At 43.2% G+C, this 19132-nt stretch overlaps 1 protein-coding gene across 2 annotated transcripts in view; it reads right to left on the reverse strand.

The window, feature by feature from the left end:
• LOC115116033 (probable carboxypeptidase X1) overlaps window positions 1-19132 on the reverse strand; it is a 71769-nt gene that overhangs the window by 24229 nt on the left and 28408 nt on the right. For both annotated transcript variants that reach the window (XM_065025953.1, XM_065025952.1), the window contains exons 6-9: window positions 12770-12864; window positions 12453-12576; window positions 9128-9324; window positions 8536-8715 (exon numbers count right to left, since the gene is read on the reverse strand). In XM_065025953.1, coding sequence (XP_064882025.1) covers window positions 8536-8715; window positions 9128-9324; window positions 12453-12576; window positions 12770-12864 — 596 coding nt within the window. The remainder of the gene's footprint in view (window positions 1-8535; window positions 8716-9127; window positions 9325-12452; window positions 12577-12769; window positions 12865-19132) is intronic.

The following is a 19132-nucleotide window of genomic DNA, read 5'->3' on the forward strand; positions in this document are numbered from 1 at the left end:
GTCTTCAACCAAGATCTCAGCGATCACTGCCTCATTGCCTGCATCCGTAATGGGTCAGCGGTCAAACGACCTCCACTCATCACTGTAAAACGCTCCCTGAAACACTTCAGCGAGCAGGCCTTTCTAATCGACCTGGCGGGGTATCCTGGAAGGATATTGATCTCATCCCGTCAGTAGAGGATGCCTGGATATTTTTTTAAAATGCCTTCCTAACAATCTTAAATAAACATGCCCCATTCAAGAAATTTAGAACCAGGAACAGATATAGCCCTTGGTTCTCCCCAGACCTGACTGCCCTTAACCAACACAAAAACATCCTATGGCGTTCTGCATTAGCATCGAACAGCCCCGTGATATGCAGCTGTTCAGGGAAGCTAGAAACCGTTATACACAGGCAGTTAGAAAAGCCAAGGCTAGCTTTTTCAAGCAGAAATTTGCTTCCTGCAACACTAACTCAAAAAGTTCTGGGACACTGTAAAGTCCATGGAGAATAAGAACACCTCCTCCCAGCTGCCCACTGCACTGAAGATAGGAAACACTGTCACCACTGATAAATCCACCATAATTGAGAATTTCAATAAGCATTTTTCTACGGCTGGCCATGCTTTCCACCTGGCTACTCCTACCCCGGTCAACAGCACTGCACCCCCAACAGCAACTCGCCCAAGCCTTCCCCATTTCTCCTTCTCCCAAATCCATTCAGCTGAAGTTCTGAAAGAGCTGAAAATCTGGACCCCTACAAATCAGCCGGGCTAGACAATCTGGACCCTTTCTTTCTAAAATTATCTGCCGAAATTGTTGCCACCCCTATTACTAGCCTGTTCAACCTCTCTTTCGTGTCGTCTGAGATTCCCAAAGATTGGAAAGCAGCTGCGGTCATCCCCCTCTTCAAAGGGGGACACTCTTGACCCAAACTGCTACAGACCTATATCTATCCTACCATGCCTTTCTAAGGTCTTCGAAAGCCAAGTCAACAAACAGATTACCGACCATTTCGAATCTCACCATACCTTCTCTGCTATGCAATCTGGTTTCAGAGCTGGTCATGGGTGCACCTCAGCCACGCTCAAGGTCCTAAACGATATCTTAACCGCCATCGATAAGAAACATTACTGTGCAGCCGTATTCATTGATCTGGCCAAGGCTTTCGACTCTGTCAACCACCACATCCTCATCGGCAGACTCGACAGCCTTGGTTTCTCAAATGATTGCCTCGCCTGGTTCACCAACTACTTCTCTGATAGAGTTCAGTGTGTCAAATCGGAGGGTCTGCTGTCCGGACCTCTGGCAGTCTCTATGGGGGTGCCACAGGGTTCAATTCTTGGACCGACTCTCTTCTCTGTATACATCAATGAGGTCGCTCTTGCTGCTGGTGAGTCTCTGATCCACCTCTACGCAGACGACACCATTCTGTATACTTCCGGCCCTTCTTTGGACACTGTGTTAACAACCCTCCAGGCAAGCTTCAATGCCATACAAATCTCCTTCCGTGGCCTCCAATTGCTCTTAAATACAAGTAAAACTAAATGCATGCTCTTCAACCGATCGCTACCAGCACCTACCCGCCTGTCCAACATCACTACTCTGGACGGCTCTGACAACTACAAATACTTAGGTGTCTGGTTAGACTGTAAACTCTCCTTCCAGACCCATATCAAACATCAAACATCTCCAATCCAAAGTTAAATCTAGAATTGGCTTCCTATTTCGCAACAAAGCATCCTTCACTCATGCTGCCAAACATACCCTTGTAAAACTGACCATCCTACCAATCCTCGACTTTGGCGATGTCATTTACAAAATAGCCTCCAATACCCTACTCAACAAATTGGATGCAGTCTATCACAGTGCAATCCGTTTTGTCACCAAAGCCCCATATACTACCCACCATTGCGACCTGTACGCTCTCGTTGGCTGGCCCTCGCTTCATACTCGTCGCCAAACCCACTGGCTCCATGTCATCTACAAGACCCTGCTAGGTAAAGTCCCCCCTTATCTCAGCTCACTGGTCACCATAGCATCTCCCACCTGTAGCACACGCTCCAGCAGGTATATCTCTCTAGTCACCCCCAAAACCAATTCTTTCTTTGGCCGCCTCTCCTTCCAATTCTCTGCTGCCAATGACTGGAAAGAACTACAAACATCTCTGAAACTGGAAACACTTATCTCCCTCACTAGCTTTAAGCACCAACTGTCAGAGCATCTTACAGATTACTGCACCTGTACATAGCCCACCTATAATTTAGCCCAAACAACTACCTCTTTCCCAACTGTATTTAATTTATTTATTTATTTTGCTCCTTTGCACCCCATTATTTTTATTTCTACTTTGCACATTCTTCCATTGCAAAACTACCATTCCAGTGTTTTACTTGCTATATTGTAAATTTACTTTGCCACCATGGCCTATTTTTTGCCTTTACCTCACCTTCTCACCTAATTTGCTCACATTGTATATAGACTTGATTTTTTTACTGTATTATTGACTGTATGTTTGTTTTACTCCATGTGTAACTCTGTGTCGTTGTATGTGTCGAACTGCTTTACACCTGTTATTCACCTGCTATTCACCTGCTAGTCACATGTTATTCACCTGTTATTCACCTGCTATTCACCTGTTATTCACCTGCTATACACCTGCTATTCACCTGTTATTCACCTGCTATAGTATCTGTAGTATCTGGGATCTACATCTGTTTATATTAGTTACTGTGCTGTTACTAAGCAGTAATGCATTACGGCAGTGTTATGTTACTACACCTAATAGGAAATGCACATGCGCACTGGAATGCCGCAAACTGTAGAGCACGAGGGGTTTTTGACTAAAGGACAACTAACTGTACTCCCGTCTCCTGCCTGGTCATTTCTCCACAACACAAATATTACAGTGGCGACGAGGTGATTAAACTACATAAACGGACATTGCTTGAAGGGAAGAATGTTGCGTGAGTAATGAAACTCCCAAAAAAATTATGTAATTCGTCAGTTATTTTTTATTTTCTTTCGCCAGTAGAGTAGGCTAAACACTGCTAGCACTGCTAGTACAGTATTCAGGAGCTGCCAAGTAGCAAGACTATTGGAGTCCAGAATAGCGACACTGCCCTCTGGTGGTTAAATAAAATAAACTGTCATTGAACCCATTGAAATTAGGCGATCTCAGTGGAGAAATATTGTCAAGGAAGAAAAAAAAAGGAAGAAGGGACGTAACACGGTGTGTACATTAATACAAATGAGTGCAGTGAATGAAGTAATTGCAGAAACTTCTGAAGTGAAGAAGTAGATGAATATTCAGAAAATTAAGGAATATATGGAAACTGAACAATTAACTGTGAAAATGGCAACCATTGGTCGAGTACCAGAGTTTGAGGCTACAAAAGAGGATTCTGATTCCTATTTGGAGCGTTTTGAGCGTTGGCTGGCTGCAAATGAAATCAAAGATGGAAAGAAAGCAGACGTATTTCTCAGTGTTTTGGGTCCAACTGAGTATGGATTGCTGAAAGGTCTCATTGAACCAATGAAAGCAGTGGAGTTGAACTATGCAGAACTGACTGAAACTCTTTCAAGGTATTTCAAGCCTAAGCCAATTCTCATTGCAGAACGTTTCAGATTTTACCAACGTCACCAGAGTCAAGGGGAAACCGTGGCTGACTACATCCTTGCTTTGAAAAGGCTGGCAAGTACATGTGAGTTTGCACGATTTCTTGATGATGCTCTCCGAGACAAGTTTGTATGTGGTCTCACAGGTGAAGCATATCACAGAAGGCTCGTGTCAGAGAAGGACCTGACCTTTAAGAAAGCCTGTGATATAGCACTTGGACTCGAGCTTGCCCACAGGGATACTATTGAGCTATCGGGACATGCAGAACGTCAGAAAGGTGTTCACAAGGTCAGTGATGCACGTGGTGAAAAAAGCTCACAAAAGTCACACTTTTTTCAGTCCCGTCCTCAAGGTTACACAAGAACAAAGCAGCCCACATCTCAAAGGTCTAAGCCAAGTTGCTACAGATGTGGGGGAGATAATCATCAGCACAGTGAATGTCGATTCCAAAAGGAAAAGTGCCACAATTGTGGAAAGGTTGGACATTTACAGAGAGTGTGTAAAGCCTCGGAACGCACAGCAAGAGCGCACAAAGTGTCAGACGCAGCACAAGAAGAGGAAGGTACAACTGAAACAGTAGTGGAACTGTTCACAGTGTACACAGCTCAACAATTAAAAGATGGAATCTATCTCAACATGGAGTTAGCGGGAAAACCAGTTAAAATGCAGCTGGACCCCGGAGCGTCTGTATCCCTGGTTCCAGAGAGACTCTACAAAGAAAAACTGAAAGAGTGCCCTCTTCAGCCCGCGTCCATCCGCCTTTCTTCATACACTGGTGACACTATTCCTGTGTTAGGGCAGATCCAGGTACCAGTCCGGTATGAGGGGAAGGAGTGGACGCTACCGCTTGTCATTGTTAACGGAGAAAAATCAGCCTTGCTAGGCAGAAACTGGCTACAAAAGATCAAGTTGAACTGGGGAGAAATCTTCAGTCTGAGAAATGACAAACCAGTGAGTCAGGCTACACTCACTAACATGCTGGAGAAGCACAAAGAACTTTTCAAAGATGGCTACGGTGAAATACAAGACTTCACAGCACAAACCTCACAAACCACATCCAGTTCCCTATGCTCTTAAGGAAGCAGTAGAAGAAGGAACCAAGCCTATCTTTCACAAACCACGTCCAGTTCCCTATGCTCTTAAGGAAGCAGTAGAGAAGGAACCAAGCCTATCTTTCACAAACCACGTCCAGTTCCCTATGCTCTTAAGGAAGCAGTAGAGAAGGAACCAAACCACGTCCAGTTCCCTATCTTTCAGCCAAACCACGTCCAGTTCCCTATGCTCTTAAGGAAGCAGTAGAGAAGGAACCAAGCCTATCTTTCACAAACCACATCCAGTTCCCTATGCTCTTAAGGAAGCAGTAGAGAAGGAACCAAGCCTATCTTTCACAAACCACGTCCAGTTCCCTATGCTCTTAAGGAAGCAGTAGAGAAGGAACCAAGCCTATCTTTCACAAACCACGTCCAGTTCCCTATGCTCTTAAGGAAGCAGTAGAGAAGGAACCAAGCCTATCTTTCACAAACCACGTCCAGTTCCCTATGCTCTTAAGGAAGCAGTAGAGAAGGAACCAAGCCTATCTTTCACAAACCACGTCCAGTTCCCTATGCTCTTAAGGAAGCAGTAGAGAAGGAACCAAGCCTATCTTTTTCACAGTTCCCTATGCCTTAAGGAAGCAGTAGAGAAGGAACCAAGCCTAGTTCACAAACCCTCCAGTTCCCTATGCTCTTAAGGAAGCAGTAGAGAAGGAACCAAGCCTATCTTTCACAAACCACGTCCAGTTCCCTATGCTCTTAAGGAAGCAGTAGAGAAGGAACCAAGCCTATCTTTCACAAACCACGTCCAGTTCCCTATGCTCTTAAGGAAGCAGTAGAGAAGGAACCAAGCCTATCTTTCACAAACCACAAACCACGTCCAGTTCCCTATGCTCTTAAGGAAGCAGTAGAGAAGGAACCAAGCCTATCTTTCACAAACCACGTCCAGTTCCCTATGCTCTTAAGGAAGCAGTAGAGAAGGAACCAAGCCTATCTTTCACAAACCACGTCCAGTTCCCTATGCTCTTAAGGAAGCAGTAGAGAAGGAACCAAGCCTATCTTTCACAAACCACGTCCAGTTCCCTATGCTCTTAAGGAAGCAGTAGAGAAGGAACCAAGCCTATCTTTCACAAACCACGTCCAGTTCCCTATGCTCTTAAGGAAGCAGTAGAGAAGGAACCAAGCCTATCTTTCACAAACCACGTCCAGTTCCCTATGCTCTTAAGGAAGCAGTAGAGAAGGAACCAAGCCTATCTTTCACAAACCACGTCCAGTTCCCTATGCTCTTAAGGAAGCAGTAGAGAAGGAACTGGACCGCCTACAGAAGAATAACATAATAACGAAAGTAGCGAGGAGCGACTGGGCCGCTCCGATTGTTGTAGTCCCAAAGAAAGACAAGACCGTCAGAATGTGCGGTGACTACAAGATCACAGTAAATCGCTGCATACTACCAGAGGAATATCCACTACCAAACGCTGAAGATCTGTTTGCCACTCTAGCTGGTGGGAAGGTTTTCAGTAAGCTGGACCTGGCATTCGCTTATCAGCAACTGAAGCTGGATCCGGAGTCAGAACAGTATCTGACCATCAATACACACAAGGGGCTATTCAGATTCAATCGCTTGGCCTATGGAATCTCGACAGCTCCAGCGATATTCCAACAAACAATGGATCAGATCTTGGACGGTATAGACCATGTTGTGTGCTTCATGGACGACATCCTCGTGTCAGCACCAACCATTGGAGAGCACCTTGTAGTGCTGGACAAAGTGATGTCAAGACTGGAGAAATACGGAGTGAGAATGAAACGCAGCAAGTTGAAAAATGTTTAAGAATGCATTGTTCAGATATTGCATTAGTAGTTACCTAACATATTTACCTTGTTCTCTGGGAGTTAAACACTATGGGGGAGGAGTGTAGTATCTGGGATCTACATCTGTTTATATTAGTTACTGTGCTGTTACTAAGCAGTAATGCATTACGGCAGTGTTACGTTACTACACCTAATAGGAAATGCACATGCGCACTGGAATGCCGGGAACTGTAGAGCACGAGGGGTTTTTGACTAAAGGACAACTAACTGTACTCCCGTCTCCTGCCTGGTCATTTCTACACAACACAAATATTACACTATTCACCTGTTATTCACCTGCTATTCACCTGCTATTCACCTGTTATACACCTGTTATACACCTGTTATTCACCTGCTATACACCTGCTATACACCTGCTATTCACCTGCTATTCACCTGCTATTCACTTGTTATTAATCTGCTATACACCTCTTTGAGGAACAAAACACTTTTGTCACGGCAACTGGTTTGATACTACATTCACCTCTGAAGGTAAATAATGTACTTACTACATTCAGTGATCTGGCTCTGATGTGTCATCCTGAGGCTCTCAGAGATAAAATGTAGAATAGTTTTGTTTAATAAAATCCAGTTTTATGTTCGACAGATTGACCCCATTGTTGTCTCTGGCTCCACTCCCACCCCATCCGGACATCTAGATGTGAATAAATGTTCGACAGTTTGACCCCACTGTTGTCTCTGGCTCCACTCCCATCCCATCCGGACATCTAGATGTGAATAAATGTTCCATCCGGACACAGTTTGAGTTTGACCCCACTGTTGTCTCTGGCTCCACTCCCACCCCATCCGGACATCTAGATGTGAATAAATGTTCGACAGTTTGACCCCACTGTTGTCTCTGGCTCCACTCCCACCCCATCCGGACATCTAGATGTGAATAAATGTTCGACAGTTTGACCCCACTGTTGTCTCTGGCTCCACTCCCACCCCATCCGGACATCCGGACATCACCCCATCCGGACATCTGTGAATAAATGTTCGACAGTTTGACCCCACTGTTGTCTTTGGCTCCACTCCCATCCGGACATCTAGATGTGAATAAATGTTCGACAGTTTGACCCCACTGTTGTCTCTGGCTCCACTCCCACCCCATCCGGACATCTAGATGTGAATAAATGTTCGACAGTTTGACCCCACTGTTGTCTCTGGCTCCACTCCCACCCCATCCGGACATCTAGATGTGTGAATGTGTATAAGCTAGTGAATAAATGTTCGACAGTTTGACCCCACTGTTGTCTCTGGCTCCACTCCCACCCCATCCGGACATCTAGATGTGTGAATGTGTATAAGCTAGTGATCCATCATGTATGAACATTTCTGGGAGTCTGTAAACTTATATTTTGTATTACCATAGCATTTATGTATGTTCTCTATAAGTTATGTAGTTGAAAATGAATATATTGACCAATTCGGCAACATTTGGGCAAACTCCTGGCAGACTTTATGCAAAATATTGAGTAGTAATGTAATTCTTCACTGGATCAGTCTGACACTTTGTACACACACTGATGCCATCTTGTGGACAACATTTAAATTACACCTAGGATCCTATCTTAATGTATGGCATTTCAAAAGCTGATGGAGAAAAGAAAATGTGAAAACACATGTTTTTTTGTTTGTATTGTCTTTTAACAGATCTAATGTGTTATATTCTCCTACATTAATTTCACATTTCCACAAATTTCAAAGTGTTTCATTTGAAATGGTATCAATAATATGCATATCCTTGCTTCAAGGTCCTGGGTTACAGGCAGTTAGATTCAGGTATGTCATTTTAGGATGAAATTGGAAAAAAAAGGGTTCCGATCCTTAAGAGGGGAATTACACAGTTTTCTGCCAGAACTATTTTTTTTCCCCTTTCAGGTGTGATTTAATCATTGACTCAGCACGTCCAATTTCATTGTTTCTCTATGAACAATTGGTTTTTTAAGAGTGGAAAAACAAAACAAATGTAAAACCAGGAAAAATACAACTGAAAACATAATGTTGAGTCATACTCTGTGGTGGAGTTGATGTGTAGTGTACAGTACTTACGAAGGCATCCTCTTTAGTGTAGTACTCTGGTATGGGGATGTAGTGGTTGGCTGTTTTAACCATGTCTGTGTCATTCTCCTTGGCGTCCCACATGATATTGTTCAGGTCGGGGAAGTTGTGGTTCATATCGACCCACTCGTAGCTGTAGCGCCCCAGAGCCCAACCTGCCAGCTCTGACCCCTGGAGAGAAGTTAAGTTGAGATGCATGTTTAAAGCTATTTTCAATATCACACAATCGATTGATCAATCAATATGTCCTACATCCCTTCCTTATTCTAATATGAAGTCATCACGTGGAGGTTCTGAGTCCTCTCTCTAGAGTTCTAATATGAAGTCATCACGTGGAGGTTCTGAGTCCTCTCTCTAGAGTTCTAATATGAAGTCATCACGAGGAGGTTCTGAGTCCTCTCTCTAGAGTTCTCTGACCACAAGGTGGTGCTCTTTCCATGGTCCTTTGAGGCAGATTTCAACCAGTGAGGAAATGCAGTTTTTCGACATCTCCCATTACCACACAGTCAGCCAGTCAATTAACCAGTCAATAATTCAAATCAATCAATACATCCCTTATCCCCTGCTCCGCCCCTCATCCTACCTTTTCAAAGGCTGTTTCATATCCATCAGGGTTCATAGACGGCAGTAGGTGGATACGTGTGGTGGTCACCAGACGGACGATGCGTGGGTTGCCTCGTCTAAACTCTCGACAGATGTACTGCATGAGGTTCAGCACCAGCTCTCTGCCAACCACCTCGTTGCCATGCATACCTGCCACATAGCGGAACTCTGGCTCACCTGCAGGGGAACAGGGGATGTTTCTACAATGTCAATACGATACAACTTTATTGTCCATGTTACAGTGAACAACGGAAATTGGTCTTCTGCTCCAGGCAGGGTTTTGTTGTCATGACGTCAACATCAGCAATGCATTCTTTCTACTTGATAAAGCTTCCAAGCTTTCATTATTGTGTTGGGCAGTGACTCCAGCTCAACAAGATCTCATAGTTTCCCCTTCGAAATTCAACGCATTATGGATGAATGTCTATTTTTGACGCGTTAATTTTGCAAGGTTACAGGGTTAATTCTGCTTGGTTACAGTTAATTCTGCTTGGTTACAGGGTTAATTCTGCTTGGTTACAGGGTTAATTCTGCTTGGTTACAGGGTTAATTCTGTTTGGTTACAGGGTTAATTCTCCATGGTTACAGGGTTAATTCTGCATGGTTACAGGGTTAATTCCCCATGGTTACAGGGTTAATTCTGCATGGTTACAGGGTTAATTCTGCATGGTTACAAGGTTAAAACAGAAACAACTCAAAGGGTTAAGTTTCGGTATTCATTCTGAGTGGTTCAGATTAGAGCTATAGTTTGGCGTAGGCTTAAAACAAAATAATAAAAAATGACACGCTAGTACCATGAAGTGTTCTGTGTGGCTAGCGCGGTGGTCTGAGCAGCGCTCTCCGTGAACTGCGGCTAGCGCGGTGGTCTGAGCAGCGCTCTCCGTGAACTGCGGCTAGCGCGGTGGTTTGAGCAGCGCTCTCCGTGAACTGCGGCTAGCGCGGTGGTTTGAGCAGCGCTCTCTGTGAACTGCGGCTAGCGTGGTGGTTTGAGCAGCGCTCTCCGTGAACTGCGGCTAGCGCGGTGGTTTGAGCAGCGCTCTCCGTGAACTGCGGCTAGCGCGGTGGTTTGAGCAGCGCTCTCCATGAACTGCGGCTAGCGCGGTGGTCTGAGCAGCGCTCTCCGTGAACTGCGGCTAGCGCGGTGGTCTGAGCAGCGCTCTCCGTGAACTGCGGCTAGCGCGGTGGTTTGAGCAGCGCTCTCCGTGAACTGCGGCTAGCGCGGTGGTCTGAGCAGCGCTCTCCGTCTGCGAGCATCACGAGTTGGCACCCAGTGCTGGGGAATAGTTTTAATCGTGCTGAGGAAGGCATATATTGACGTTCTGGGGATCTTTTCAAACGTCCCGAAATCACTGTGTGTTTCCTAGTGATCAGTCCTGCTACAGCTATGGCTGCCAAAGTGTACAAAATGGACCACTGTGGCCGAACAACACACATCCTGTACAGATGGGAGAAGAGAGACCTAAAGAAACTAAACCAAGGGGGCTGTATGTATCAAGTGTCTCAGACTAGAAGGCCATTTAGGGATCAGTTCAGGCTTTCAGAACAATGAATAATATTACATTGACAGGAAGTGATTTGATCCTAGATCATCAGCTCTCGTATTCTACCTTCTATCATAAAGGTACTTATTGTGAAAGCTCCCTGTCATTTTCTTGTCCTTCCTGATTCTAATGAAAAACATATGAGGATCTCTTCTCTGCCCTGATTCAAAACAACAGGCTCCAGTTTAGAGAATCATATTACCGTTGAAACTCAAACTGAAAAAAAAACACAAAAAAAACAATATCAGCTCTTCCAAAATGGTTCTTCGCAGATGGATAGGGTTCTACTAATAACTATTTTCATTGGACGAACCCTTTCTGGAAAATGAGCTGTCTTTGTAGCGTAAAGGGTTCTACCTAGAACCTTTTTTATCGTAATAATTTTTTTATATATATTTTTTTAAAGAATTAGTTCTTTGATGATTCTTAGAAAAGATAAGGTTCTACATAAAACTCTTCTGAATCCGAATAAACATTTTATGGTATTTTTTTCCCTCTCTCTTTCTTTTAAATAAAGAGTTACAATTTTAAAGGGTATTAAAGGCAGGTGGAACTCAAGCTTTAGATGATAAAATGGTTTGTGGTAAAAAAAAAACATTTATACAGGGTTCTACCTAGCACCATGTAGGGATCCCCTATGGAGGCAAATTGAAGAACCCTGTATGCTTCTGCTTAGAATCATTTTTTTATCTAAGAGATATTTCCCAATCTGTCGACATGAAACCCTGTTGAAGACAGCTTGCTGTAACGTTGGTGAATAAACTAAAGCATCGGAGCTACTAGAGAGAGCAGCTTTTCCTTTTCTAAAACAATCTGTTTATATAACTCGTCTTTCAAGAATAGCTAAAAAGTGGTTTTTCACTTGTATATTTTTGCAGAAGTAAAAAAGAGACTGTGAATATAACTAGAACTGACTAGGGAGGGACATTTCTACCGATACAAACGATGGTGACCGAGGAATCTGTCTTGTGCTGCTTGGTCTTCACTTGAAATCATTATCCATTTGTTGATATAAGAGAGGCCTCCTCTCTCTGAAAACAGCAGTGTGTGTGTTTTCTCTCTGAAAACGGCGCCAATAACCCACAGAACCCTGCAGAAATACTTGGCAGACTGTCTGAGTATAAACAGCTTTGTCAAGCATGCCAGACACACACACACACACACACACACACACACACACACACACACACACACACACACACACACACAGCCAGAGGGGTTGACTTCTACCCTTTATGAAGCCCTGTTCTCAGAGCTGTTCACGAAGCCCTGTTCCCAGAGCTGTTTATGAAGCCCTGTTCCCAGAGCTGTTTATGAAGCCCTGTTCCCAGAGCTGTTCACGAAGCCCTGTTCTCAGAGCTGTTCACGAAGCCCTGTTCCCAGAGCTGTTTATGAAGCCCTGTTCCCAGAGCTGTTTATGAAGCCCTGTTCCCAGAGCTGTTTATGAAGCCCTGTTCCCAGAGCTGTTCATGAAGCCCTGTTCCCAGAGCTGTTCATGAAGCCCTGTTCCCAGAGCTGTTTATGAAGCCCTGTTCCCAGAGCTGTTCATGAAGCCCTGTTCCCAGAGCTATTCACGAAGCCCTGTTCTCAAGAGCTGTTCATGAAGCCCTGTTCCCAGAGCTATTCACCAAGCCCTGTTCTCAGGGCTTCATGAACGTTACAGCTGTTTAGTCCCAGTGTGGTCCCTATGGGCCCTGGCAACAAAAAAAGAAGAAGTAGTGCACTATATAGGGAATAGGGTGCCATTGAAGACATCTATCTGACCTAGTTCATGTTTTCCGGGGTTATCAGAGATCTCCATGACGTAGAGCTTCAGTCCGGTGTGGCTCTTCCCAATGGTGTAGATACGAGTGATACGAGGGCATTCTTCATTCACAGCCTTCATCAGCTGCAGAGAAGACAGACACACATCAGTGCTGGGACCTCATTGGACAGTAAAAACGTGTTTTTAAATAAAGAGGATATTGGATAAGCACTTACACATACAGAGGACAGTTACAGGTAGGACAGGTGTGTGGTGAGTGAGTGAGTGAGTGAGTGAGTGAGTGAGTGAGAGAGAGCGTGTGTGTGTGAGATCTCACCTTCCTCATCTCCTTGTAGTTGTGGTGTCTGAAGTCCAGGTTATCTTTAGAGCCAGACAGTTTTTCAGAGAAGTGTTGCCAAACGTTGTCCGGATCTAAGAGAATGAAGGCCGGGTTGATAAGATCTCTGTGCGTGTCCTTGACCAGGGTCAAGATGACATGCCAGGGTGTGGGGTACCAGTCAATTCAGGACATACACTGACCTTCCAACTTCCAATTCTTTTCAATGGTTTACTATTCTGAAGTGACTGGATTTGAAATGGAATTACATTACATTACATTTAAGTCATTTAGCAGACGCTCTTATCCAGAGCGACTTACAAATTGACCCCAACCCTGTAACATGCTACTTTACAAGCCAACTCCACTGGCTTCCAGTTGAAGCTCGCATCCGCTACAAGACCATGGTGCTTGCCTACGGAGCTGTGAGGGGAACGGCACCTCAGTACCTCCAGGCTCTGATCAGGCCCTACACCCAAACAAGGGCACTGCGTTCATCCACCTCTGGCCTGCTCGCCTCCCTACCACTGAGGAAGTACAGTTCCCGCTCAGCCCAGTCAAAACTGTTCGCTGCTCTGGCCCCCCAATGGTGGAACAAACTCCCTCACGACGCCAGGACAGCGGAGTCAATCACCACCTTCCGGAGACACCTGAAACCCCACCTCTTTAAGGAATACCTAGGATAGGATAAAGTAATCCTTCTCACCCCCCTTAAAAGATTTAGATGCACTATTGTAAAGGGCTGCTCCACTGGATGTCATAAGGTGAATGCACCAATTTGTAAGTCGCTCTGGATAAGAGCGTCTGCTAAATGACTTAAATGTAAAATGTTAAATGACAACACACTGGTTTAAATAGGCTGTTACCATGACAGTAGTTGTTGTACCAGGGGATAAGCCTACCAGGCTGTTGATACCATGACAGTAGTGGCTTTACCAGGGGATAAGCCTACCAGGCTGTTGATACCATGACAGTAGTGGCTTTACCAGGGGATAAGCCTACCAGGCTGTTGATACCATGACAGTAGTGGCTTTACCAGGGGATAAGCCTGCCAGGCTGTTGATACCATGACAGTAGTGGCTTTACCAGGGGATAAGCCTACCAGGCTGTTGATACCATGACAGTAGTTGCTTTACCAGGGGATAAGCCTACCAGGCTGTTGATACCATGACAGTAGTTGCTTTACCAGGGGATAAGCCTGCCAGGCTGTTGATACCATGACAGTAGTTGTTGTACCAGGGGATAAGCCTACCAGGCTGTTGATACCATGACAGTAGTGGCTTTACCAGGGGATAAGCCTACCAGGCTGTTGATACCATGACAGTAGTGGCTTTACCAGGGGATAAGCCTACCAGGCTGTTGATACCATGACAGTAGTGGCTTTACCAGGGGATAAGCCTGCCAGGCTGTTGATACCATGACAGTAGTGGCTTTACCAGGGGATAAGCCTACCAGGCTGTTGATACCATGACAGTAGTTGCTTTACCAGGGGATAAGCCTACCAGGCTGTTGATACCATGACAGTAGTTGCTTTACCAGGGGATAAGCCTGCCAGGCTGTTGATACCATGACAGTAGTTGTTGTACCAGGGGATAAGCCTACCAGGCTGTTGATACCATGACAGTAGTTGCTTTACCAGGGGATAAGCCTGCCAGGCTGTTGATACCATGACAGTAGTTGTTGTACCAGGGGATAAGCCTACCAGGCTGTTGATACCATGACAGTAGTTGTTGTACCAGGGGATAAGCCTACCAGGCTGTTGATACCATGACAGTAGTTGTTGTACCAGGGGATAAGCCTACCAGGCTGTTGATACCATGACAGTAGTTGTTGTACCAGGGGATAAGCCTACCAGGCTGTTGATACCATGACAGTAGTTGCTTTACCAGGGGATAAGCCTACCAGGCTGTTGATACCATGACAGTAGTTGTTGTACCAGGGGATAAGCCTACCAGGCTGTTGATACCATGACAGTAGTGGCTTTACCAGGGGATAAGCCTGCCAGGCTGTTGATACCATGACAGTAGTTGTTGTACCAGGGGATAAGCCTACCAGGCTGTTGATACCATGACAGTAGTTGCTTTACCAGGGGATAAGCCTGCCAGGCTGTTGATACCATGACAGTAGTTGTTGTACCAGGGGATAAGCCTACCAGGCTGTTGATACCATGACAGTAGTTGCTTTACCAGGGGATAAGCCTGCCAGGCTGTTGATACCATGACAGTAGTTGCTTTACCAGGGGATAAGCCTGCCAGGATGTTGATACCATGACAGTAGTGGCTTTACCAGGGGATAAGCCTGCCAGGCTGTTGATACCATGACAGTAGTGGCTTTACCAGGGGAGAAGCCTACCAGGCTGTTGATACCATGACAGTAGTTGCTTTACCAGGGGATAAGCCTACCAGGCTGTTGATACCATGACAGTAGTTGCTTTACCAGGGGATAAGCCTGCCAGGCTGTTGATACCATGACAGTAGTTGTTGTACCAGGGGATAAGCCTACCAGGCTGTTGATACCATGACAGTAGTTGCTTTACCAGGGGATAAGCCTGCCAGGCTGTTGATACCATGACAGTAGTTGCTTTACCAGGGGATAAGCCTACCAGGCTGTTGATACCATGACAGTAGTTGTTGTACCAGGGGATAAGCCTACCAGGCTGTTGATACCATGACAGTAGTTGTTGTACCAGGGGATAAGCCTACCAGGCTGTTGATACCATGACAGTAGTTGTTGTACCAGGGGATAAGCCTACCAGGCTGTTGATACCATGACAGTAGTTGCTTTACCAGGGGATAAGCCTACCAGGCTGTTGATACCATGACAGTAGTTGTTTTACCAGGGGATAAGCCTGCCAGGCTGTTGATAACATGACAGTAGTTGCTTTACCAGGGGATAAGCCTGCCAGGCTGTTGATACCATGACAGTAGTGGCTTTACCAGGGGATAAGCCTGCCAGGCTGTTGATACCATGACAGTAGTTGCTTTACCAGGGGATAAGCCTACCAGGCTGTTGATACCATGACAGTAGTTGTTGTACCAGGGGATAAGCCTACCAGGCTGTTGATACCATGACAGTAGTTGCTTTACCAGGGGATAAGCCTACCAGGCTGTTGATACCATGACAGTAGTTGTTTTACCAGGGGATAAGCCTGCTAGGCTGTTGATACCATGACAGTAGTTGTTGTACCAGGGGATAATCCTGCCAGGCTGTTGATACCATGACAGTAGTTGTTGTACCAGGGGATAATCCTGCCAGGATGCACTACCTGGATGGGTTTACTACAAAGCATGTGTGATGAGTTAGCCAGCTAACTTGCCTAAATATTCTGAAATAACTTAATATTTTTTTGAAAGATAATCTTGAAATGGGCATGGTCTAATTTACTCGAACAACTAAAAACACAATGAGCATGACCTAAAAACACAATGAGCATGACCTAAAAACACAATGAGCATGCCCTAAAAACACAATGAGCATGGCCTAAAAACACAATGAGCATGGCCTAAAAACACAATGAGCATGACCTAAAAACACAATGAGCATGCCCTAAAAACACAATGAGCATGCCCTAAAAACACAATGAGCATGCCCTAAAAACACAATGAGCATGACCTAAAAACACAATGAGCATGACCTAAAAACACAATGAGCATGACCTAAAAACACAAAGAGCATGCCCTAAAAACTGAGCATGCCCTAAAAACACAATGAGCATGCCCTAAAAACACAGATCTACGTTTATCTTTCTTATTAACCAGAAAATCAATAATTATTTCTGGATGTTTATAAAAGTTAGCTGGCTAAATCATCGATCCTGCTTTGTAGTAAACCCGTCTTCCAAGTGTCGTTGCTCTTGTGTTACTGCATAGAACATATACAGGACATATACAGGACATATACAGGACATATACAGGACATATAAGAGCGTCTGCTAAATGACTTAAATGTAAATGTAAATATACAGGACATATACAGAACATAGACATATACAGGACATATACAGGACATATACAGAACATATACAGGACATATACAGGACATATACAGAACATATACATATACAGAACATATACAGGACATATACAGGACATATACAGAACATATACATATACATATACAGGACATATACAGGATATATACAGGATATATACATATACAGGACATATACAGAACATATACAGGACATATACAGAACATATACATATACAGGACATATACAGGACATATACAGAACATATACAGGACATATACAGGACATATACAGAACATATACAGAACATATACAGGACATATACAGAACATATACAGAACATATACAGGACATATACAGAACATATACAGGACATATACAGAACATATACAGGACATATACAGAACATATACAGGACATATACAGAACATATACAGGACATAGACATATACAGGACATATACAGAACATATACATATACAGGACATATACAGGACATATACAGGACATATACATATACAGGACATATACAGGACATATACAGAACATATACAGGACATAGACATATACAGGACATATACAGAACATATACATATACAGGACATATACAGGACATATACAGGACATATACAGAACATAGACATATACAGGACATATACAGGACATATACAGGACATATACAGGACATATACATATACAGAACATATACAGAACATATACAGAACATATACAGGACATATACAGAACATATACATATACAGAACATATACAGAACATATACAGAACATATACAGGACATATACAGGACATATACAGAACATATACAGAACATATACAGGACATATACAGAACATATACAGAACATATACAGGACATATACAGGACATATACAGAACATATACAGGATATATACAGGACATATACAGAACATATACAGAACATATACAGGACATATACAGAACATATACAGAACATATACAGGACATATACAGGACATATCAGAACATATACATATACAGAACATATACAGGACATATACAGGACATATACAGAACATATACATATACAGAACATATACAGGACATATACAGGACATATACAGAACATATACAGAACATATACATATACAGGACATATACAGAACATATACAGAACATATACAGAACATATACAGGACATATACATATACAGGACATATACAGGACATATACAGGACATATACAGAACATATACATATACAGAACATATACAGAACATATACAGAACATATACAGGACATATACAGGACATATACAGAACATATACAGAACATATACAGGACATATACAGAACATATACAGAACATATACAGGACATATACAGGACATATACAGAACATATACAGGATATATACAGGACATATACAGAACATATACAGAACATATACAGGACATATACAGGACATATACAGAACATATACAGAACATATACAGGACATATACAGGACATATCAGAACATATACATATACAGAACATATACAGGACATATACAGGACATATACAGAACATATACATATACAGAACATATACAGGACATATACAGGACATATACAGAACATATACAGAACATATACATATACAGGACATATACAGAACATATACAGAACATATACAGAACATATACAGGACATATACATATACAGGACATATACAGGACATATACAGGACATATACAGAACATATACAGAACATATACAGGACATATACAGGACATATACAGAACATATACAGAACATATACAGGACATATACAGGACATATACAGAACATATACAGGATATATACAGGACATATACAGAACATATACAGAACATATACAGGACATATACAGGACATATACAGAACATATACAGAACATATACAGGACATATACAGGACATATCAGAACATATACATATACAGAACATATACAGGACATATACAGGACATATACAGAACATATACATATACAGAACATATACAGGACATATACAGGACATATACAGAACATATACAGAACATATACATATACAGGACATATACAGAACATATACAGAACATATACAGAACATATACAGGACATATACAGGACATATACAGGACATATACAGGACATATACAGAACATATACAGAACATATACAGGACATATACAGGACATATACAGGACATATACAGGACATATACAGAACATATACAGAACATATACAGAACATATACAGGACATATACAGAACATATACATATACAGAACATATACATATACAGGACATATACAGAACATATACAGGACATATACAGAACATATACAGGACATATACAGAACATATACAGGACATATACAGAACATATACAGGACATATACAGAACATATACAGG

Source organism: Oncorhynchus nerka, linkage group LG12, assembly GCF_034236695.1.
Source record: "Oncorhynchus nerka isolate Pitt River linkage group LG12, Oner_Uvic_2.0, whole genome shotgun sequence".
In the NCBI taxonomy this organism is placed as follows: Eukaryota; Metazoa; Chordata; class Actinopteri; order Salmoniformes; family Salmonidae; genus Oncorhynchus; species Oncorhynchus nerka.